The sequence below is a fragment of the Thalassophryne amazonica genome, chromosome 10 (genome assembly GCF_902500255.1).
Source record: "Thalassophryne amazonica chromosome 10, fThaAma1.1, whole genome shotgun sequence".
NCBI lineage: Eukaryota > Metazoa > Chordata > Actinopteri > Batrachoidiformes > Batrachoididae > Thalassophryne > Thalassophryne amazonica.
In genome coordinates this window covers 38261906-38287033 of record NC_047112.1, presented here as the reverse complement: position 1 = coordinate 38287033, position 25128 = coordinate 38261906, and the positions used below count along the sequence as shown (strand labels likewise).

Sequence of the window (25128 nt, the reverse complement as noted above, 5' to 3'; positions counted from 1 at the left end):
ACGGGTGAGGGACACATGCTGTCAGCACACATCAGAGGTGATGATTGTCTGAATAAGTGTTAACAGTAATTTGGTATTTTGTTACGCAGTATATTTGAACATTGATGAGAATTGTGCAGTTTGCTTCTCACTGCCGTGGCGTACGGAATGCTGATCCTCCACCTGTTGTGAGAAGCTGCTCATTTACATAAAGCTTAAATTCAGACCTGAATGTGTTGCTGAGAGTGTGTGCCTTTGAAGGATATTTGTTGTAGCTGTTGACTTACCTCACCTTTTCCATCCTTCACAGAGTCAGTTTGTCGTATCCACCTGGGGGGTGTTTGGCGGTGAGTCTGGGTCCAGAAGCGTCGGGCTTCGATCCATTTGGGCGCTGGAGAGCGCACCGTCCTTCACCTCGCCAGACAAACCGCACATTTATGTTGTACACAATTATTGCACAGATGGGAAATAAACTTGTTTTGTTTTTGGAACCGTTTTCTGGTTATTTTAGCGCTGGGTTCAGTCAGACGTTGGTCGCGCTCCTCAACTCGCGTCTGCACGTAACAGAAATACTCAGAAAGGACAGACATGCTTGTGTCCACAGCTACTAGCAATCACTGCTAGTAGGGACCTGGACTCTGGACTCTTCTTGTCAACGCACAGCTGTCACTTATACTGATCACACCCTAATTATTTATAACTTTTTCTAACACCTTAAATCTATGATTTATATATATATATATATATATATATATATAAAATTGCCCCTATAACCCTTAATTGAAGTAAGCGGTTGAAGGTGAGTGAGTGAGTAAAATTGCCCCTGTACATTTGTCATGAACAGGAAAACTACAGAAACCAAAGCAGGTTTTTGTACCAGGCTGAAAAAAAAATCTTTGTTTCTGCTGTAAATCTGAGGATTTTAACATGGTCTTCTGTGGGGAATGATATGCTTTTGAAGTCAGTCTCATGCAGCCGTTCAAGAAAGTGCAAGTTTTGGCACTTCCACATAAGCTTCATTTTTCATCACCGGAGGTTGGGGATTGATATTTCCTGCCGCTTATACAGGAAAGTGCCAGCGGACATGCCCCAAATGGCCATGCACCCCTTGTGTAAGTCTTCTTTGTATCCTCTATCAAAATAGTGGCCTGAGAGTGACAGAGATGCAACTATCTAAACTCACTTGTGCCTACTAGAAGACAGCTGTATGAGGTCATCATCATGTATTTTGAAAGAACCCTTCCCGTAATAGTTGTTGGGAAACTTCAGCAGTATGACTAGATAATATATTGTAACAATCATTGCATTACTTTTTAAGTTGCATTATGTCCTGGGGAAAATATGGTGTTCTTAGTGCTTAATGATTGACATATAATCAGATCTTTTGTTATAATTTGTAAAAAAGTGTTGCAGCATATATTTGCTTTGCATAATTAGGTTACTAAGGAAAAACACTAGTTTGCTGCATTTTGCCCATTGTGAATGAGTGTGTGTGTGTGTGTGTGTGTGTGTGTGTGTGTGTGTGTGTGTGTGTGTGTGTGTGTGTGTGTGTGTGTGTGTGTGTGTGTGTGTGTGTGTGTGTGTGTGTGTGTGTGCGTACGTGTGTTAGGGTGGGGTTGGGTTGGGTGTGGTATGGGAAACTAACTTTCTATGTCCTACTTCCCCTTTTGCTTGCACTCACCAATAACATTTTTCAGAAGCGCAGCATCACCAGCAGCAGGCAGAGTACCGTAAGTACTACGCAGATTTCATTTCACTCCATGGTTAATGCTTATTAACTGCAATTGATTTTTTTTTTTCATAGCATATCATAATACAGTGAGAGAATAACATACAAAATATCAAAATGTCAAAATTTCTATTTAAACGTTGTGGCACAAGATCCAGTATTCCATGAGAGGAAAAAAAGATGAATTTTTATATTTATTTAATGCATATTTTAGTGAAACAAATATACAATTTTAAAATACTTTATATGTGCCAGGACATAAATCTTGAATAAGTGATTTTAGAAGTAAAAAAAAAGAAAAAAGATATCATTCTTATTACTATTTTGCATGTGTGCAAAACAAGTTATTTCCTATTATAATCTCTTATTCAGTGCTCCTGATGAATGAGTATAAAAATGAGCATAATTCTTTCATTGTATTTCTGCCATGTGCAGGATTTAAATGCCCTCTGCAGCTGCTCACTCAACCACAGCTGGGCTGCGTCACATGAGAGACATTTAAATGATGCCCTGCGCATTATCGCAACACAAGTTGGGGGGTGCTCTGTAGAGTTAATTCCTTATTTTGTCACTTCTAACAATTCTCCAAGATACCTTTAAAAATATTGATACACCAACAGAATATGACAGGTTAGCTGAAGAAACAAAGTATCTAAGCTTAAATGCTCGTCTTAGAGAATCTTTGAGAGATTGGCCTTCAGTTGGTCTTTATACACTCTAATATGTGCAGTATGAAATAAACTCAGCCCCTAATTCAACTACGGAGCCCAGACAAAAGCTAAAACATAAAATAAAATGTGTCAGTTTTTTCAAGGACAAAGTCAAAACTGAGGTAATAAACCTTTCTAAAATTTCAGATTCAGACCAGGTTTGGGGGAAATTAAAGCTCATCATAACTTGATAACTTATAACTAGGACCCTATTTTAGAATTCTTCCTGTCTTCCTTTCAGTTGAACAGAATTGCAGTTAGCAGAAAAACACTGTTGTAATGACCATGTCTATGTATTCCTTTGTTTTTCTGTGGCGATGTCATCAAAATGTAAAGAGCAGCTTTAATCAAACTTGGGTCATCCTCTTGTGACACAGGCCATTTCAAGGTCAAAGGTCAAAATAAATCTCCTGTCAATGGCGATATCTTCAAAATACAAAGAAGAATTTCAGTCAAACTTGGCAAATAAAGACAGAAGACTGTCTTCTCACAAGTGCATTTTAAGGTCATTGGGCTATGGTCAAGGTCAAATTAGAGGTCATCATGAAACATACATTCATGACCATATCTCAGGATGTAGATGAGACACTGACACAGAGTTTTTGCACAGACATCTGCTTTCCATGGGTTAACAAATGTACCAGACCTCTGACTTCAAGAGAAAGTCATTATAACACAGTGTGCTGAAATTATAATGGCCATATCTGTCTCTCTAGTTCTTTGTTTTTTCTGCAGCAACATCTTCAAAACGTAAAGCTAAATTTCAATCAAATTTGGCACATAAACTCAGTGGACTATCCTCTCATGAGATGGGTAATTTCAAGGCCTGTGGTTCATCATCTGCTGTCTTTGGTGATATCCTCACCTGTAGATAAGACATTGAAACACAGTTTTCTGCATAGACTTCTGCTATTCAGTAATTAACAAATATATCAGACCTCTGACATCAGTGCTGTCACATGGTAACATCAACAGAAATTCATTATTACATAAAGTGCTGGAATTGTTCTGACTTGTTCTTGTATTCTGTTTTCATCCAGAGCTCCAGTGGTTAGAGTGTAATAGCCTGTTAGATGACAGGAGTTTCACACTAATTCCCACATGGCTCCTTCCAGCTCTGTCTCACCCACAGCCTGGACCTCGACCAGCCCAGTTATTGCTATGAACGTCTTCTCCTCCCTTACCTCATCCTCCTCTTGTCCCCACCTCTACCAATTTTCCAGTGACTCCAGCAATGCATGTCTGCCAAACGGCACCTGTATACCCGCCGGGGTCAGTCACATGATCCTGCAGCATTACAACTACACTGGTCGCCTGCAGAACAGGACTATTTCAAGCAGCCAGAACATGATCAGCACCGCTGTCATTGTCTTCCTCTTTGTTAGTATTTTTATCATCCTGGAGAATCTCCTTGTACTGGTGGCAGTCATCTCCCACATCCGTCATTGCCGGCGTTGGGTTTACGTGTGCATTGCAAATATCACTCTCAGTGACCTTCTCACAGGTGTTGCCTACCTGGTTAATATCTGTATGTCAGGGAGCCAGACGTTTCGCCTGAGCCCTGCGTTATGGCTCTTCAGGGAGGGCATGCTGTTTGTGGCTCTGGCGGCATCAATATTCAGTTTGCTGCTGATTGCTGTGGAGCGTTACACCGCAATGATCAAGCCACTTCACCAGAAGTCAGCCAAGAGGACCTACTGTCGGATCTATGGCATGGTGGCGCTCTGCTGGCTTTTGGCCCTGGTTATCGGATTCCTTCCTTTGCTGGGATGGAACTGTGTGTGCAGCCTGGACAGATGCTCCACCCTCCTACCACTATACTCCAAGACCTACATCCTTTTCTCCCTCATCATCTTCTTCCTCATCCTCTTGGCTATTGGTGTGCTTTATGGTGCCATCTACTGCCACGTACACAGAAGTGCACATCTGAGCTCCCAACGCAGTCGCAACCGCTCCTTGGCTCTGCTTAAAACAGTGATCAGCATCGTTGGTGTCTTCATGGTTTGCTGGGGGCCTCTGTTCCTGCTCTTACTGGTTGATTTCTTCTGCAGTTCCCGTCAGTGTGCAATGCTATTCCACGCCAACTGGTGCATCTCCCTGGCCGTGTTCAATTCTGGACTGAACCCCATCATCTACGCTCTGGGCAGCATTGAGATGAGAAAAGCTATTGCCCAACTTCTGTGTTGCTGCTGCCTGAAGGTGGGCCTCTGTGACCCCCATACATTCTCCTCTAAAGAGAGCAGTAGCACCTCAGAGGGCAGGAAGGAGAGCATGAGGAACAGTTTCAATAAAGTCAGAAATGTGAGCGTGGCGTCACCACCCTCAACTCCAAACAAATCTTGCAAGGCGCACAAAAAATACAGGCTGAGCTCCACCACCACCTGCCTATCAGTTTCAAGTGGTTAAACCACAAAGTGCTCCCCACCCAAGCAAACAGGTGCTGTGAGCACTCATCCACATCTAACCATTTCCTCTGAGTTCTGGTTTGAGTGTTCAGTGCTTTTAGTTATGCTGATAATCATCAGAAAGCATATTACAAACAGCCCATATATAGCAAACCTGTTAAAAAACGACATGCCACTTAGCTTTGCCGCTCTGCCATGTTGTTGCACTGTACCTACTCTGCATGCAGATTATTTTAAGTATATTTTTTTATAGAGGAATTATTACCAGATAAATTTGTAATGTTCAGAATAAAAAAACATTTTTTTATTACGGCATTAAAATGCTTTGATAAAGCTAATGTTTTGTTTCCAGATGTCTGAAAAATATATGAATAAAGGATATTTTGTGTTACTTATGAGTAAATGTACAGTATGTGTATGCTGCCACGGTTCACCTCTAGATGGAGACATTGACGTTTTGACTCCAGATGACTGATTATTTTATTTTAGATGATGTTTCTGTAAAATTTCTGATGAGCTGGTATAGACTTTGTACAACTACTGTCTGATTTCAAAATTGACCAAATTCTGCAATCACCACATTGCACATTTAACAGCATCAACCTATTGTTCATTTATTGGTGTAGAGTTTGTGAGGTATTTGCATCACTATATGACAAAATAGTTGCACACTTTACCTTTTAAGGCTCCTCTTCTGTGTTACACCACATCAACTCATCAAAAGGCGTTTTCCAGGCTGTTCCCTCCTCTCTGCTTTTCTGTCAGGGTGACAGATGGAGGTTCTGTAAATAGGAAGGCAGCGCTGAGACCGCAGCACCAAGCGCATCCACAGCCAGGGTTAATTGATAAATTCATTATGACTGTCCTGCTGCTTCCATAGATCTGTGCAGCTATGTATTTGGAAGTTATATTACTGTAGCCATGCATTGTACTTTGCCGCCCCCACAACTGGTCTTGTCATGACAAGACTGTTGGAGGTTGTATCTCATAACAAAAGCAAAGGACAATTCTGCCACAGCACAAATGTTACAAAGTGGATTTCATTAAATATGCCATGTAAAACAAGTTTCATACTATGAAATGTTCCATGTGATTAGCGGTACAAGCATAGGCATTATGTAGTCAGTAAGTGAGTGAGCGAGTGTGTGTGTGTGTGTGAATGGATTCTCAAATTCAGTATCTCCATAAAAAGTACTGCATATTCAGCTTTGAAATACTGCTGTCTGCCTCCTGTTCCAGGAAGAAACACCTACCCAATTTTAAGTTAAATATGAAATGATGGGGATCTATTAGGTGTCATATAAAACAAATAATGACAATGAATGTTTTCCAGTCGTGCAATGGAAAGAATATTTTCATTCATTGAATGATGGAATCCCGTGACCCTTAATTGGAGTAAGCGGGTATAGAAGATGGATGGATGGATGGATGGAAAATGGAATGTACTATTCAACGAAGCAGTGTACATTCATATCATTGCACTGATAAATATTCATTATTTGTATAATATATTGCAGACCAGGTAGCTTAGTGGGATAAGGAGTTAGGCTATGAATATGTAGACCTGGGTTTGATCCCAGTCATGCTACCTGTCTGTGTCTTCAGACAAAATACTTCATCTGTATTGTTCCAGTTTGCCCAGCTGTAAATGTTTCCTGGCCTTGCCTGGGGAAGCAACCTTCTATGGACTGGAGTCCCATCCAGGGGGAGTAGTAAACTCTCATCTCCTTCAGGCTACAGTATCCATAGATAAGCAATGGCAGCAATGGGACCCAGGGCTTACACAGGACTTATGTGGGACAAAGTCACTGTCAAATCATTCTCAAGTCAAAATCTGCAAGTCCGAAGTCAAGTCTCAAGTCAGGTTGCAAACAATTGGTGGTCATTATGACTTGAGACTTGACTTGGGACTTGCTGATTCATAACTTGAGAGTGACTTGATGGTGACTTTGCCCCACCTTTGCTTACGTATACTCATTTAAATAGGAAATGTTGTGACTGCCCATGAGTGTATGAACAAACTGTGTCTCATGTGCACAGTCATTAAAATGAATAAATGAATTAATCTAAATGTCTGCACAAGCTGTAGCGCGTGCACACAATGTATTGAAACAGGACTCTGTAGAAAGAAATGTACAACCCGGTTTCATGGCAAGTCGTGATTCAGCAGCACGAAATATACATTAAGCTATTGGTTTGTGATATTGTGATGAGAAGTGCCTCATTTTCGTCACGGCAGCACAAATTCATTCTAATTCATTCCGTCAATCAATCAATCAATCAATTTTTTTTTTATATAGCGCCAAATCACAACAAACAGTTGCCCCAAGGCGCTTTATATTGTAAGGCAAGGCCATACAATATGATGTATTTCGTACAGCCATCACGGCAAGGCCGTGATGGCTGTACGAAATTAAAAGTGAAGCATGGGGGGGTTCGGGGTGGTTAAGGTTACGTTTGGGGGTTGGAGTAGGGTTAGTAATAGTGAGTTTAAAAAAAGTCACGAAAATTTGACTCATTTCGTGATGGGATGATGAAAAAAAAACATGAGACTGGGCTGAAATGTAACAGTGTATAATGTTGTGGAACAGACGGCAGATGAGTAGTTTTACTCTCACAGTAATCTGCTGTCAACCCCCATCCCACTTTGTTTTCAAGGATCACGAGGAGCAGAGTTTCACATTGTATCAATATGCGTGTGCCACGTATGCACGTTGTACTTGAATATGGATGTGCAGTTATCTTCAGCTTGTCTGCTTTGGTGGTTGTCATCCAGGATCCAAGGAGGTTCCGTACCTTGGTGGATGTGGTGATGCACTGCACCAGCATGCTCCCTGACCTGACCTGTGTTTAAGGTGAAGTTGCATATTTATGTACTGACATGTAAGTTCTGAACTCCTCCATGTGCTCGGCCTCTGTCATTTTGAGTTCTGGCACGGAATCAAGGTTGAAATTCCAGGCTTTATTTGCTCTGCGGTCACATTTGTTGTGCCACATTTAACATGTCAGGAGCTGATCACTAGTTTCTACTTTTCTATGTCACCTCCACTCCTTCAGTGTACCACCCTCCTTACAAAAACAAGACCTTTTCCATCCTCTAAATGAGGTACGATGAGTTAATGATGGCTGCGTGCAGACGTGGTTATGCCCCCAGTAATTACCTCAGCCGCTTTGCCTCCAGGTGTTCAGCAGACAGCTAATGATGTGCTGTCTGAGGTGAGGCGAAGGCAGCGGGTGAGGCACAGAGAAGCTGCACCAGATGAGGGAGAATGTGCGTCGTCATCACGGCTGTGACAGATTTGTAGGATGTGCTGCAAAAGAATGAGATAAAAATTTAACCTTTCCCATAAAAAAAATAAAATAAAGGTCCAAATTCCGTCATCATGTATAAGAACGTTTGTCGTTAGCTCTGACTATGTTCCAGCTGTTGAAGCCAAATGACTGCAGCCTATCCCAGCAGTCATAGGGCATGAGGCGGGGTTCACCCTGGACAGGACGCCAGTTTAACACAGGGCCACATATAGACAGATAAACACATTCACATATGCACACAAACACAAAATAAATACATAAAACATTAAATAATAATAATTTAATTTGATTTGATTTATTTGCCAATAAAATACAAGTACATAAAATACATACATACAAGATATAAAATTGCCGAGGATAACACAAAAAGCATAAACACTTATTTCCATTGTGGTCCTCGAAAATCTGTTTTTATTTAAGTACATGCAGCTGCGTTTGCCAGAATAATTCTGCAAAAAATCTGATAAAATAAATACAAATGATAATAAAAACAGCAATAATATGTAAATACATTTACAAAAAAAAATACTGCAATTTTTGCAGTGTCAAACATTGTAATTTCATTTGTTTAATTCATTTCTTCACTTTCTGCCAGCTATTCTTCTTGTTCTTCTTTCTTTTATTGAACAGGGACAATTGCATTAAACATTATTTCATGCATTTCAGATGTCATGCATGCAGGCACCCTGCTCAGAGTGCCGCTCTCATTGGACCGGCATATCTGCTATTTTGGTATTGTGGGATAGCTTGCGCCCACAGATTGAGCTCGCCGGACTACTTTCGCCACCCTGCTCAGCGTGCCACTCTCGTTGGAGCGTCAACACACAGACTGTATCTCTTTGTCCCAGATAGATCTCTTTCAGTGCAGCTTCTTGTTCTGACTTTAACACGAAGTTAACACCCAAGTCTTTCATCACCAACTGTAAATGGTAATCAAACCATTCCAGTCGTATCTTTCTGAACTCTTCCACATCAAACTCCATCCTATCAGTGTTTACAATGCTCATAAACATTTAAGTTTCTTAAATATTTATTATGGCCACTCTTAAAACTCCAGTTCTCTTTATAATTTTACAACTGGTAAATTTTAGAATTGATTTAGATGAGATCTACTCATTATCTCACAGGAATATATCACAATTATCTGGGAATTACTTTTTGCGCAGGAATTCATCAAGCACATCGGCCGCGGGTACGTACTAACACAGAATCCCCAGAAACTGTTGTGTGGGCCGCTGAAGAGGAGGTACTGCTGGCCCACCACCACAAGATGGCGCCCTGCTTGAAGTGCGGGCTTCAAGCACGAGAGGGCGTTGGAGCGACAGGGAGTGACAGCTGTCGCCCATCATCCGTACCAGCTGTCACTCATCCACTACTCATCACCACCACCATAAAGGCCGGACTGCAACTCCACCTCCCCGCCGAGAAATCAGCTACCATTCAGGTAATTTTCTCTGCTGACTTAAAACATTGAGTAATAATCTGAACTTCTTTGCAGCCGTTTTCCTGTGGCGTTTCCTTATCTGTGGGATTGGCGTAAAGTGTGATCAGCAACGGCTTCGCTTCACACTCCAACCAGATAAGAGGTTAGACAGGAGCTGCACGAGTGTGTGATTGGAGGTGGAGGTGCTCCCTCCTAACTGAATACAGACTGTGGGATTACTGAGTGTGCGAACTCACACTCATCAGGACTGTCTCTGTTCTCTGCCAGCAGTACCGGGTCTGACTGCTGAAGGCAGCGGCCACCTGGGGCGCAGGGCTTGGCGGCTCCGGTGTTCTTCAGCTCCGTTGGTGGTGGAAGCTGTGTGGGATCCGGCTCTTCTCTCGCCAGGCGTCTTCTATCGTCGAGCCTGCCCACACGTCACCTGGTGTATAATTGACAGTCCACCATATTGTTATTGTCTGTACGTTGTTGTGCGATTCACAACATTAAATTGTTACTTTTGGCTTATCCATTGTCCGTTCATTAACGCCCCCTGTTGTGGGTCCGTGTCACGACACTTTCACAACAGAAACTGTGGAAAGTTGTTTGGCCATAACAGCGTCCACTTTTAGCTTGTCATAAGCTAAGCTAGTGGCACTCATGAGAGTGCGGCGTGCAGGTGTCTAGCCACAGCTAATTTGCAACCACTGTCCCAGGTTAGGTTTTTACTATTTAAACAAAAAGATTAAGAGGTAAGTTAAAACGGTAAAGAATATAAAGCATATTACAGTGTTAGATAATATCTGTGCTAATTCTTTGTTTTATGTTAGCTATTAAGTATTTGTGTTATTTGTTTGGAAGTTCTGAGAAATATGTTGTTTTACTCTATCATCTGTCCAAGTTTCAGATACAGGGATAGCTCCCCCTGTTGGTGAGAGCCAGTAACATTAGAAATGTGAGACTAAACCACACCTATGTTAACACCCAGAAGGTATAAAAAGTGTTGTATGACTCATTTTAGGGGCCTTTCACAAGATGGACACTGTCTGTGAGGGTCCCAGGCCTGGTTTCTAAAGTGACCTTGAATACAATGGTTTGGTTTTTGGTAAGGGGCAGAATTTTACATAAAAAGAACCAGGTAGAAATAACAGTTTTTGCTGATTGCTTACACACATTTTGTTAAATTTGGCTCACTGTGTCAAAACTCTGCACACAAGCAAGATAAGATACAACACTAGCTGTAAAACATCTCACAGTTCTGGTAAAATGAAACCCTACAATCAGAACCTAGCAATGTCTTCTAAAAATGTCATTCTCGCAACAAAATGATACACACATGCACCATTTTGAAACACTTTCAAATCAACAGCAACACGCTGTGTTTTACACAAAACACTGAAGTCAATATATGTTTATTTACTTTTTCTCAAACAAGAGGTGAAAGTTACAGTATTTAGCAACAAAAGTGTTATTTCCGTGTTTTTATTTATTTATTTTTACAAAGAAATAGAAAAGTACTGTACGGTTCAAATTCAAGTTTTTACAGTACTGTAGATCACATACATGGTACAGTAACATCAGAATGACAGTACTACCCACTGTGTGGTCACTGAGGTTTGAGGTGACCCTTTGTCCATACTCTAAAAAAGTGAAACGCTGTTGCAATGAGAAAAAGTGATGTAACAACTAAAGTTATTTCAACATATAGTTTTTCTCAATTGCGAAGACACATTTATCGAAAGCTGCTCTCTTTTTCTCTAAACTGTGAACACAAAACCCAGTTTTCAGCTACATTCACAAAACCCCAGACTTTTCTTGCAAAACCAAACTTTCCCCTCAAAACAGTTTAGTCTGTGCTCAAAACTGAACTATGTTGTCAAATTGTGCCCTGAGTCGATCAAAATTAAAAACACAACTGAGCACTCTCTAAACATGACATAGAAAAATAGAAACTACAATGCTCCGGACATGAAGCTGTAGAAATAAATGTTTATTGTTCACTGTTGGCTAAATGCATGTTGCAAAACAAACAAACAAACAAAAACAAAACAAAAAAAAACAAAAACTGTGCATTTAGCACTTGTTCACAGTAAAAAAAATTACAAAAAACAGAAATCATGTGCATTTACATGTAGCACTTGTACAGTACAAAAACAAACAGAAATTATGTGTATTTAGCAGTTGTATACAGTAAGCCCACATAAAAATAAAGTACAAAAATATACAGATGAGAAGTGCATTACTCAGCCACAGCATCATTTCTCCGTACTGAGTTCAGGCCACAGGATTTCATCCACATCACAGGCCACATTTTGTCTGGCCAGGCAACAGGGGAAAAAAAACCCTGGCATGCCGTATGCAGGCTTGGCATGCCTCTACACCTATGTCACCACAGGGTAGTTCCATGCCTTGCAGGAGATTTACCCCGGTGTCATATACCTTCCACCTCCATGTGGCAGTCTTTGAATTCTACACTCAACAAAAATATAAATGCAACACTTTTGGTTTTGCTCCCATTTTGTATGAGATGAACTCAAAGATCTAAAACTTTTTCCACATACACAATATCACCATTTCCCTCAAATATTGTTCACAAACCAGTCTAAATCTGTGATAGTGAGCACTTCTCCTTTGCTGAGATAATCCATCCCACCTCACAGGTGTGCCATATCAAGATGCTGATTAGACACCATGATTAGTGCACAGGTGTGCCTTAGACTGCCCACAATAAAAGGCCACTATGAAAGGTGCAGTTTTATCACACAGCACAATGAAGAACACAGGTGCATTTTATTGATGGCATTTTGAATGCACAGAGATACCGTGACGAGATCCTGAGGCCCATTGTTGTGCCATACATCCAAGAACATCACCTCATGTTGCAGCAGGATAATGCACGGCCCCATGTTGCAAGGATCTGTACACAATTCTTGGAAGCTGAAAATGTCCCAGTTCTTGCATGGCCGGCATACTCACCGGACATGTCACCCATTGAGCATGTTTGGGATGCTCTGGACCAGCGTATACGACAGCGTGTACCAGTTCCTGCCAATATCCAGCAACTTCGCACAGCCATTGAAGAGGAGTGGACCAACATTCCACAGGCCACAATTGACAACCTGATCAACTCTATGCGAAGGAGATGTGTTGCACTGCATGAGGCAAATGGTGGTCACACCAGATACTGACTGGTATCCCCCCCAGTAAAACAAAACTGCACCTTTCAGAGTAGCCTTTTATTGTGGGCAGTCTAAGGCACACCTGTGCACTAATCATGGTGTCTAATCAGCATCTTGATATGGCACACCTGTGAGGTGGGATGGATTATCTCAGCAAAGGAGAAGTGCTCACTATCACAGATTTAGACTGGTTTGTGAACAATATTTGAGGGAAATGGTGATATTGTGTATGTGGAAAAAGGGGAAAAATGGGATTCAAGATGTACATACACCACACATTCATCCATTCATTTTCTATACCCTCTGACTTAGGGATGCACCGATCCACAATTTTTCACTTCTGATCCAATCCCGATACCTGAATTTGGATATCTGCCGCTACCCATATTTTCCCGATCCGACACCAGAGCTCTGTTTGCTTTAATATTATTATTATCATTAATGTTGATTTTATATGAGGATTTTCTTAAAAAGGAGACCTGAAAATTGAGCTACAATTTGCCAGAAGGTGTATCTAAAATGAAAGCCTAGATTTGATGTTTTGGTGAAACAATTAAGTACTTTTATTTTTTATAGACTTTTATAGCCTTGCTTATAAGGACTTAAAGAGAAAAGACAGTACTCTCTGTCTGTCTCTCTCCCTGCCTCTCCCTCTCTCTCTGTCTTTCTCCCTCTCTCTGTCTCTCTCCCTCTCTCTCTGCCCGTCTCTCAAAAGGTGTGGTACACCCTGGACAGGATGCCCCTCTATTGCAGGGCCACATATATAGACAGACAACTTGCATGCACACCTACTGTCAATTTGGAGTTACCAATTCACCTGATCTGTATGTTTTTGTAAGCACCCAGAGCAAACATAAGGAGACCATGCAAGCTCAACACACAAAGGATCGGGTGGAAGTGATCCCACGACCTTCCGTGTTGCATTGTTATATACAGTGAGTACACAGTAAAACAGAATTAAAAACAATGATAACATTGAATCTTATTGTTTCAATGCTTCACCCCAGGGAGCTTTGATGGCCACTGTCCACTGGCATGCTCTGGCAGGTTGGTGCAGATTCATTAACTCATCAGAAAACTGCTCAATTGAATCCGATTTCGAAATACCGGAGTGTGCTCCAACTCTTAAATGGAATTACATATGATGCTATGCCCAAAACATGCCTTTGATTAATTAAGAGGATCACTTTAACCTCTTTTGCCCTATTTTGTGCTCAGATTACATGTTGTTGAAATAGCTTAATTCAGTTGGATACACCCCAAATGGACTTACACTATGCACCATTGGCCATGATGTGCCATAGACAATTAAGATGGGGCCCCGAGTCTCACAAGCATACAGTGAGACTGGAAGTACAACGGCCCTGCAAACTTGGTCCTTCGCTCTCCTGCAAAGTATTGGCATTGCCAAACGCCTTTGTCCAGTGGCCTTGTAACTCTATAAATCTCTCAGCACGTTTGCCACCTTCACCACATAATGATCCATTTTTGATGGCTGAGTCAGGAAGTCACTGAAAGACTGGATCTTAGTCTTCATCCAAGATCTCCCTTTCATATTCGTATATCCTTGGTCTAACGTGGATAAATATCATGGTTGCTCGAACCCTGCAAACCTCCCAGCTCCCCAACATAGATACACAAATGCCTGTGCCAACTTTTACAGCATGACATTCTGTAATCATGCAACAGTAATGACTGTGCACATGTACAGAACTTTCTTTTACAATTATACCCACTCAGATTTAGAGGCTGACATCATCCTCATGACAACAATGAGCACAAAGAAAAGGAAGGGTGTGTATTCACTGCACAAATCAAACACTCGCCCATAAAACAATTCATTCTCTTGACTGCACCTGGATGTGGAGTCTTTTTGAAAGAGCTGGAAACTCAAGCAGTATAAACATGCAGTGGCCATGAGACCAGAGAATCCTTGGTTCAAACCCCCGTCTGACCGGAAAATCACAAACGGCCCTTGGGCAAGGTCCTTAATCCCCAAGTTGCCCCCAGTGTGTATATTGAGTGCCTTGCATGGCAGCACCCTGACATCGGTGTGAGTGTGAATCGGTGAATATGAGGCATTACTGTATAGCGCTTTGAACTTCTGATACAGATGGATATGCACTGGAGAAACTTGATATGATTTAGGATTTAACAGGGAACATTCGGTAAATGTCACTGTGGAAATATTTTAAAGAAACTTTGATAGAACTGTGAACAGGTTCACAGAAATCCTACAGACAGCAACAGACATCACACTCTGACACACACCAAAGTTTACTCATTAAAGAAACAATACTGTTGTGACTGTTTCGCTCAGTTTCTCTGATCAACCTCCTTTCCCGGGTGAATTATTTTGTTCCAAGTTGCACTGGGGATCATACTTTCAGGATGCTGGTTTCCTGGTCATGTGGTGTCTCTCAAATTGCTTGCAACAGTTTTCTTTTTTTAAGATGAATAATTAAACAATTTCCCTGCACAGGTGGTTTGCGCTGCACATCAACATTATCAATACACAGACAATAAAAAGCCATGCCCCTACAAGAATATTTATTTATCAGCTGGAACAAAGTAGGGAATACTGCATATTCCTAAAATATCATAACTGGCATTCCTTCTCAATGCAGGTACAACCCCAATTCCAATGAAGTTGGGACATTGTGTATAGTGTAAAATGTAAATAAAAACAGAATACAATGATTTGCAAATCCTCTTCAACCTATATTCAATTGAATACAACACAAACACAAGATATTTAATGCTCAAACTGATAAACTTTATTGTTTTTGTGCAAATATTTGCTCATTTTGAAATGGATGCCTGCAACATGTTTCAAAAAAGTTGGGACAGTGGTATGTTTATCAGTGTGTTACATCACCTTTCCTTCTAACAACACTAAGTGTTTGGGAACTGATTGTTGAAGCTTTGTAGGTGGAATTCTTTCCCATTCTTGCTTGATGTACGACTTCAGTTGTTCAACAGTCCGGGGTCTCCATTGTCTAGTACCCGTACTCTTTTACTACAAAGCTACGCTGTTGTAACACGTGTAGAATGTGGCTTGACATTGCCTTGCTGAAATAAGCAGGGATGTCCCTGAAAAAGATTCCAAAACCTGGATGTACCTTTCAGCATTGATGGTGCCATCACAGATGTGTAAGTTGTCCATGCCATGGGCACTAACACACCCCCATGCCATCACAGATGCTGACTTTTGAATTTTGCGCTGGTAACAATCTGGATGGTCTTTTTCCTTTTTTGTCCGGAGGACACGATGTCCATGGTTTCCAAAAACAATTTGAAACCTGGACTCATCAGACTACAGCACACTTTTCCACTTTGTGTCTGTCCATTTCAAATGAACTCAGGGCCAGAGAAGGCGGTGGCGGTTCTGGATGTTCTTGATGTATAGCTTTCGCTTTGCATGGTAGATGCACTTGTGGTAGTTGCACTTGTAGATGTAGCAACAAACTGTGTTAACTGACAATGGTTTTCTGAAGTGTTCCTGAGCTCACGCAGTAAGATCCTTTACACAATAATGTCCGGTTGTAATGCAGTGCTGCCTGAGGGATTGAAGGTCACGGGCATTCAGTGTTGGTTTTCGGCCTTGCCGCTTACAGGTAGAAAGTTCTACAGATTCTCTAAATCTTCTGATTATATTATGGACTGTAGATGGTGGAATCCCTAAATTCCTTGCAACTGAACATTGAGAAACATTGTTCTTAAACTGTTGGACTACTTTTTCATGCAGTTCACAAAGTGGTGATCCTCTCCCCATCTTTGCTTGTGAATGGCTGAGCCTTTTGGGGACGCTCCTTTTATACCCAATCATGACACACACCTGTTTACAGTTAAGTGTTCTTTGAGCATTGATCAACTTTCCCAGTCTTTTGTTGCCCCGTCCCAACTTTTTTGAAATGCGTTGCTGGCATCCATTTCAAAATGAGCAAATATTTGCACAAAAACAAAAACAAGTCCATCAGTTTGAACATTAAATATCTTGTCTTTGTGGTGTATTCAACTGAATATAGGTTGAAGAGGATTTGCAAATCATTGTATTCTGTTTTTATTTACATTTCGCACAACATTCCAATGTCATGAGAATTGGGGTTGTAGTACGACTCATCTTAGTCTCCCAAAGTCACAAATATGCCAGTGGATTCCTGGGCTCAAGTTCCTAACGAAGTGAAGGTACGGCTGACAGGCAATCGTTGGTTTGGGTGTTAGATTAACACATTTTTATGGCCTGGACAATTTTCATAATGGATGGCTTGGATGCAGATATTAAAACATATGGCCTTAGTAACCATTGCACCATCAGTGGGCCTATTGGCTCCAAGCTACCTGTTAAATTAGTGCTAACATGGAGCTAACATATAAGTTCAATAGTATTCAAATTTCCACAGTGGAAAATCCTGGAGCAACAACTTCTTAGATGGTCTGTTAATACAACTAACTGCACAGCATGGCGTAATATTTTACTTGATGGGTTCGAGTTTGCAGCAGCAAGCAAAGACTACTAGCAGAGCCCTGATTACAGCACACAGCTGTCACTCAAAGTGACCAGGTCCCTAATTATTCAAATCTTTATTGATTTAAATATCTTAAACTGATGAGCAATAACAAGAATATGCTCCCAGTGTCGTTCTCATGAAGGGAAAAAACTAACTACACCATAGAGACCAAAGCCATTTTTAAATTTATTCAATTATTTTTGTACCAGGCTATAAACATGTATATTTCAGCTGTAAAGTTGGAGAATTTAACATGGACATCTATGGGGAGTGACTTGCTTTTGAAGTTAACCTTAAAGCCCCGTTTACACATAGACGGTAAGAGCTCCCGGAAGAGTTTTTGGCCGTCTTAAGGATCACACGCCGTTGTTAACGCCGGCACTAGGGGGCGTGGCTTAGTTCCGGCTTTACCGGGAATCGTCAAAAAAATGATTCAACATGTCGAATAATTCCGGGAGCGCTCCCGGAGAATTCGCGTGATGACGGAGACAATGCGAACAACGGCGTTTGATACTTTTTAATCACCATTTCATCCTGCCCCTTCCTGTAGTGCCACAGTTTACACCACCGTAACTGGCGGCCGGCGTTGTATCCCTAATCAACGGCGTGTAAAACAGCGATAGAGCCCACATCGGCGTCCTCAAGGGCGTTTTAACCAGCAACAGAGGCAGACAAAATGGCGGCGCTAGTGGACAGTACACCATTCTAAACGCCACCTCCCGGTTAATGGCGTTCCAAACGGCCGATAGGCGGCGGCCAATATACACTCAATAAAAATATAAACGCAACACTTTTGGTTTTGCTCCCATTTTGTATGAGATGAACTCAAAGATCTAAAACTTTTTCCACATACACAATATCACCATTTCCCTCAAATATTGTTCACAAACCAGTCTAAATCTGTGATAGTGAGCACTTCTCCTTTGCTGAGATAATCCATCCCACCTCACAGGTGTGCCATATCAAGATGCTGATTAGACACCATGATTAGTGCACAGGTGTGCCTTAGACTGTCCACAATAAAAGGCCACTCTGAAAGGTGCAGTTTTGTTTTATTGGGGGGGGATACCAGTCAGTATCTGGTGTGACCACCATTTGCCTCATGCAGTGCAACACATCTCCTTCGCATAGAGTTGATCAGGTTGTCAATTGTGGCCTGTGGAATGTTGGTCCACTCCTCTTCAATGGCTGTGCAACGTTGCTGGATATTGGCAGGAACTGGTACACGCTGTCGTATACGCCGGTCCAGAGCATCCCAAACATGCTCAATGGGTGACATGTCCGGTGAGTATGCCGGCCATGCAAGAACTGGGACATTTTCAGCTTCCAAGAATTGTGTACAGATCCTTGCAACATGGGGCCGTGCATTATCCTGCTGCAACATGAGGTGATGTTCTTGGATGTATGGCACAACAATGGGCCTCAGGATCTCGTCACGGTATCTCTGTGCATTCAAAATGCCATCAATAAAATGCACCTGTGTTCTTCGTCCATAACAGACGCCTGCCCATACCATAACCCCACCACCACCATGGGCCACTCGATCCACAACATTGACATCAGAAAACCGCTCACCCACACGATGCCACACACGCTGTCTGCCATCTGCCCTGAACAGTGTGAACCGGGATTCGTCCGTGAAGAGAACACCTCTCCAATGTGCCAAATGCCAGCGAATGTGAGCATTTGCCCACTCAAGTCGGTTACAACGACGAACTGGAGTCAGGTCGAGACCCCGATGAGGACGACAAGCATGCAGATGAGCTTCCCTGAGACGGTTTCTGACAATTTGTGCAGAAATTCTTTGGTTATGCAAACCGATTGTTTCAGCAGCTGTCCAAGTGGCTGCTCTCAGACGATCTTGGAGGTGAACATGCTGGATGTGGAGGTCCTGGGCTGGTGTGGTTACACGTGGTCTGCGGTTGTGAGGCTGGTTGGATGTACTGCCAAATTCTCTGAAACGCCTTTGGAGACGGCTTATGGTAGAGAAATAAACATTCAATACACGAGCAACAGCTCTGGTTGACATTCCTGCTGTCAGCATGCCAATTGCACGCTCCCTCAAATCTTGCGACATCTGTGGCATTGTGCTGTGTGATAAAACTGCACCTTTCATAGTGGCCTTTTATTGTGGGCAGTCTAAGGCACACCTGTGCACTAATCATGGTGTCTAATCAGCATCTTGATATGGCACACCTGTGAGGTGGGATGGATTATCTCAGCAAAGGTGAAGTGCTCACTATCACAGATTTAGACTGGTTTGTGAACAATATTTGAGGGAAATGGTGATATTGTGTATGTGGAAAAAGTTTTAGATCTTTGAGTTCATCTCATAAAAAATGGGAGCAAAACCAAAAGTGTTGCATTTATATTTTTGTTGAGCACTCAACAAAAATTCACTGGCGTTTGGCACGTTGGAGAGGTGTTCTCTTCACGGACGAATCCCAGTTCACACTGTTCAGGGCAGATGGCAGACAGCGTGTGTGGCGTCGTGTGGGTGAGCGGTTTTCTGATGTCATTGTTGTGGATCGAGTGGCCCATGGTGGTGGTGGGGTTATGGTATGGGCAGGCGTCTGTTATGGACGAAGAACACAGGTGCATTTTATTGATGCCATTTTGAATGCACAGAGATACCGTGACGAGATCCTGAGGCCCATTGTTGTGCCATACATCCAAGAACATCACCTCATGTTGCAGCAGGATAATGCACAGCCCCATGTTGCAAGGATCTGTACACAATTCTTGGAAGCTGAAAATGTCCCAGTTCTTGCATGGCCGGCATACTCACCGGACATGTCACCCATTGAGCATGTGTTGGGAAAGTGTCAGTACACGGACCCACAACAGGGGGCGCAAATGAACGGACAATGAAGAAAGTCAAATAACAAGGCTTTACTGTTGTGAACACGCACAACAAATACAACAAATCACAATTTCGGTCTCAAGTTAAATTCCAACGGTGTCGTGTGGGCAGGCTCGACGATAGGAGACGTCTGTCCAAGACGAACCGGAACCACCCGATTTCCTCTGCCACCGAACCCCGGGAATACTGGAACCGCCAAGTCCCGAACTCCCAGGTGGTCTCTGCCTCCGCTCGTCGGATCCGGTACTGCTGGCGAGGAACAGACACAGTCAGACGTGGGTGCGGCTGCACCCAACAACACGTGGGGTGGAAAACACCACCTCCACCTCTAATCAGACAACAACACTGTCTAGTAACTAGGATACTTATCAAATACGTTCCTTTCACAAATGATGAAGGGCTGGCTGAGTTCGTTACCTCCTTGGTAGAGCGATATCTCGGCAAATGAGGTGGAGATGCCGTCCTGCTGATATACCTCCTCAGTGATTGGGATCAGCTGTCTCCAGTGATAGATGACAGCTGTCATCCTGGCTGCTCCCGTAAGGCGGCAGCGCCCTCCGGTGCCTGGAGCCCGCACTCCAGGCAGGGCGCCCTCTAGTGGTGGTGGGCCAGCAGTACCTCCTCTTCAGCGGCCCACACAACAGGACCCCCCCCTCAACGGGCGCCTCCTGGCGCACGACCGGGTTTGTCAGGGTGGCGATGGTAGAAGTCGGCCAGGAGGGCCGGGTCCAGGATGAAGCCCTTCTTCACCCAGGAGCGTTCTTCGGGGCCGTACCCTTCCCAGTCCACCAGATACTGAAAACCCCGGCCCATCCGTCGGACATCGAGGAGCCGGCGTACGGTCCAAGCCGGCCCTCCGTCGATGATCCGGGCAGGAGGTGGCGCCGGACCCGGAGTGCAGAGGGGTGAGGTGTGATGGGGTTTAATCCTGGAGACGTGGAACACTGGATGAATCCGCAGTGAGGCCGGAAGCTGGAGCCTCACTGCGGCGGGATTGATGACCTTGAGTATTTTGTACGGGCCGATGTATCGTTCTTGCAGTTTTGGGGAGTCCACTTGAAGGGGAATGTCCTTGGTGGACAACCACACTTCCTGCCCAGGACGATACGTGGGAGCCGGGGCCCGCCGCCGGTCTGCATGGTTCTTCGCCCTCGTCCGGGCCCTCAACAAAGCAGAACGGGCGGCACGCCACACCCGACGGCACTTCCGTAGGTGGGCCTGGACCGAGGGCACACCGACCTCCCCCTCAACCACCGGAAACAACAGGGGTTGATACCCCAAGCACACCTCGAAAGGGGAGAGGCCGGTGGCTGATGACACTTGGCTGTTGTGGGCATACTCGATCCAGGCCAGGTGGGTACTCCAGGCCGTCGGGTGCGCGGCTGTCACACAGCGTAGGGTCTGCTCCATCTCCTGGTTGGCCCGTTCTGCTTGTCCGTTGGTCTGGGGGTGATACCCGGACGAGAGACTGACCGTGGCCCCCAGTTCCCGGCAAGAGCTCCTCCAAACATGCGAGGAGAACTGGGGACCGTGATCAGAGATGATGTCTGATGGTATCCCATGCAGACGGACGACGTGGTGGACTAGGAGGTCCGCTGTCTCCTGGGCCGTTGGTAGCTTCGGGAGGGCCACGAAGTGGGCCGCCTTGGAGAATCGGTCCACTATCGTGAGGATGACAGTGTTTCCCTGGGACGGCGGAAGACCCGTGACAAAATCCAGGCCGATGTGAGACCAGGGGCGATGAGGCACGGGCAGCGGCTGCAGCAACCCCGATGTCTTGCGGTGGTCGGCCTTGCCCCTGGCGCAGATGGTACAGGCCTGGATGTAACCCCGGACGTCGGCCTCCAGGGACGCCCACCAGAAGCGCTGCCGGACGACTGCCACGGTTCTTCGCACCCCAGGATGACAGGAGAGCTTAGAACCGTGACAGAAGTCCAAAACTGCAGCCCTGGCTTCTGGTGGGACGTAAAGTTTGTTCTTCGGTCCGGTTCCGGGGTCCGGGTCTCGTGTCAGGGCCTCCCGGACGGTCTTCTCCACGTCCCAGGTGAGGGCGGCCACGATAGCGGACTCCGGGATGATGGGATCCGGGGGATCCGACGGCTCCGTTTTGACCTCTTCTTCATGTACCCGGGACAAAGCATCCGATCTTTGATTTTTGGTCCCGGGACGGTAGGTGATCCGGAAGTCAAAACGGCCGAAGAACAGTGACCAGCGGGCTTACCTGGGATTCAGCCGCTTGGCGGTCCTGATATACTCCAGGTTCCGGTGGTCAGTGAAAACCGTGAATGGCACGGACGTTCCCTCCAACAGATGTCTCCACTCCTCAAGAGCCTCTTTCACCGCAAGGAGCTCTCGATTGCCGACGTCATAGTTCCGTTCGGCTGGGGTCAACCTGCGGGAAAAATAGGCACACGGGTGAAGGACCTTATCGGTCCTCCCGCTTTGGGACAGCACGGCTCCTATCCCTGAGTCCGAGGCATCCACTTCAACCACTAACTGGCGACTAGGATCGGGCTGCACCAGAACAGGTGCAGACGAGAAGCGCCGTTTCAACTCCTTGAATGCGGCATCGCACCGATCCGACCAGGTGAAGGGGACTTTTGGTGAGGTCAGGGCTGTCAGGGGGCTAGCTACCTGACTGTAGCCCTTAATGAACCTCCTGTAGAAATTAGCAAAGCCTAGGAACTGTTGCAACTTCCTACGGCTTGTGGGTTGGGGCCAGTCTCTCACCGCCGCAACCTTGGCCGGATCAGGAGCGACGGAGTTGGAGGAGATGATGAACCCCAGGAAGGACAAAGAGGTGCGGTGGAACTCACACTTCTCGCCCTTCACAAACAGCCGGTTCTCCAACAACCGCTGCAGGACCTGACGTACATGCCGGACATGAGTCTCAGGATCCGGAGAAAAGATGAGTATATCGTCTAGATATACGAAGACGAACCGGTGCAGGAAATCCCGCAAGACATCATTAACTAATGCTTGGAACGTCGCGGGGGCGTTTGTGAGGCCGAACGGCATGATCAGGTACTCAAAGTGACCTAAGGGGGTGTTGAATGCTGTTTTCCACTCGTCTCCCTTCCGGATCCGAACCAGATGATACGCGTTTCTAAGATCGAGCTTGGTGAAAATTTGGGCTCCATGCAGGGGTGTGAACACCGAATCCAACAGGGGCAACGGGTATCGGTTGCGAACCGTGATCTCGTTCAGCCCCCTATAATCAATGCATGGACGGAGTCCGCCGTCTTTTTTGCCCACAAAAAAGAAACCTGCGCCCATCGGGGAGGTGGAATTCCGGATCAACCCGGCAGCTAATGAGTCCCGGATGTAGGTCTCCATTGATTCGCGCTCAGGCCGGGAGAGGTTGTACAGCCTACTGGACGGAAACTCACTGCCCGGAACCAAATCAATGGCACAATCATACGGACGGTGGGGGGGAAGTGTGAGCGCCAGATCCTTGCTGAACACGTCGACAAGGTCGTGGTACTCCACCGGCACCGTCCCCAGATTGGGCGGGACTCTGACCTCCTCCTTAGCTTGGGAGCTGGGAGGAACCGAGGAACCTAAACACACCCGATGGCAGGTCTCGCTCCACTGAACCACTACCCCGGACGGCCAATCAATCCGGGGATTGTGCTTCAACATCCAGGGAAATCCTAAAACCACACGGGAGGTGGCCTGAGTCACAAAAAACTCGATCACCTCTCGGTGATGTCCCGACACCACCAGAGTTACAGGTGGTGTCTTATGCGTGATCGGAGGGAGTAGGGAGCCATCTAGTGCCCGAACCTGCACAGGCGAGGTAAGCGCCACCAGAGGGAGCCCTATCTCCCTAGCCCATCTGCTGTCCAGCAGATTCCCCTCAGAGCCCGTGTCCACCAGTGCTGGGGCCTTCAGGGTTACATCCTCATAAAGGATTGTAACTGGGAGTCGTGTGGCAATGTGGGTGTGTCCCACGTGAATGTCTCGGCCCACCCCTAGCCCAGTTTCTAGGGGTGGGCGTTGGAGTTTAACCGCTCGGGGCAGTCTCTCATATGGTGCTCTATTGCACCACAAACAAAACAAGCTCCGTGGGCCCGTCTCCTCTGTGCATCTGGTGCCCTAAATGTTGCCCTACTCGTGTCCATAGCTTCGTCAGCAGGCGGAGCTGTGGCCCCACGGAGCGCAGGGGCCGTGGAGCGTGGGGAGGGCGGAGCGCGGTCGGAACCGGAAGGGAGAGGGACGGCGCGTGCCCGGCCACGCCCTTCGTCTCGTTCCCGCCGACGTTCTTCTAACCGGTTGTCTAACCGTATGACGAGATCGATGAGCCCATCTAAATCCCGCGGTTCGTCCTTAGCCACCAGGTGCTCCTTGAGAACCAAAGACAGTCCATTTACAAAGGCGGCGCGGAGGGCAGTGCTATTCCAGCCGGACCTCGCAGCCGCAATGCGGAAGTCGACTGCATAGGCAGCTGCGCTCCGACGCCCCTGTCTCATTGACAGTAGCACGGTTGAAGCGGTCTCGCCCCTATTAGGGTGATCGAACACGGTTCTGAGCTCCCTTACAAACCCATCGTATGTCAGAAGGAGCCGTGAATTCTGCTCCCAGAGCGCTGTAGCCCAAGCGCGTGCCTCACCGCAAAGCAGGTTTATTACATAAGCTACTTTACTAGCATCGGTCGCGTACATGACGGGACGCTGTGCGAAGACGAGCGAGCACTGCATCAGAAAATCCGCGCACGTCTCCACACAGCCTCCGTACGGCTCTGGGGGGCTTATGTATGCTTCCGGGGAAGGTGGGAGAGGTCGTTGAACAACCAGTGGTCTACGGGAGGGAGAGCCGCAGCGGCGCCCGGAGGGCGCGCTTCCACCTGCGCGGCGAGAGCCTCCACCCTGCGGTTCAGGAGGACGTTCTGCTCAGTCATCAAATCTAACCGAGTCGTGAAAGCGGTGAGTATCCGCTGCAACTCACCGATTACCCCTCCTGCGGACGCCTCCGCGTCCTGTTCTTCCATTGGCCGTTCAACAGCCAGTTGACGCCC

General features: G+C 45.4%; 1 protein-coding gene across 2 annotated transcripts; it reads left to right on the top strand.

The window, feature by feature from the left end:
• Positions 1–1610: 1610 nt before the first annotated feature.
• Positions 1611–5214, top strand: s1pr4 (sphingosine-1-phosphate receptor 4). Of its 2 annotated transcripts, none has more exons than XM_034179839.1 (2): positions 1611–1710; positions 3456–5214. In XM_034179839.1, the coding sequence occupies exon 2, from the start codon at positions 3520–3522 to the stop codon at positions 4822–4824; it is 1305 nt and encodes a 434-aa protein (XP_034035730.1). In that variant the 5' UTR covers positions 1611–1710; positions 3456–3519; the 3' UTR covers positions 4825–5214. The 2 variants fall into 2 exon arrangements, with proteins under 2 accessions (XP_034035730.1, XP_034035731.1); XM_034179840.1 differs by having other exon boundaries at positions 1617–1709; positions 3459–5214.
• The last annotated feature ends 19914 nt before the right edge of the window (positions 5215–25128 follow it).

Bases quoted from the DNA above. Each gene is read 5' to 3' on its own strand.
- s1pr4 (XM_034179839.1), top strand. From the start codon at position 3,520: ATGGCTCCTTCCAGCTCTGTCTCACCCACAGCCTGGACCTCGACCAGC.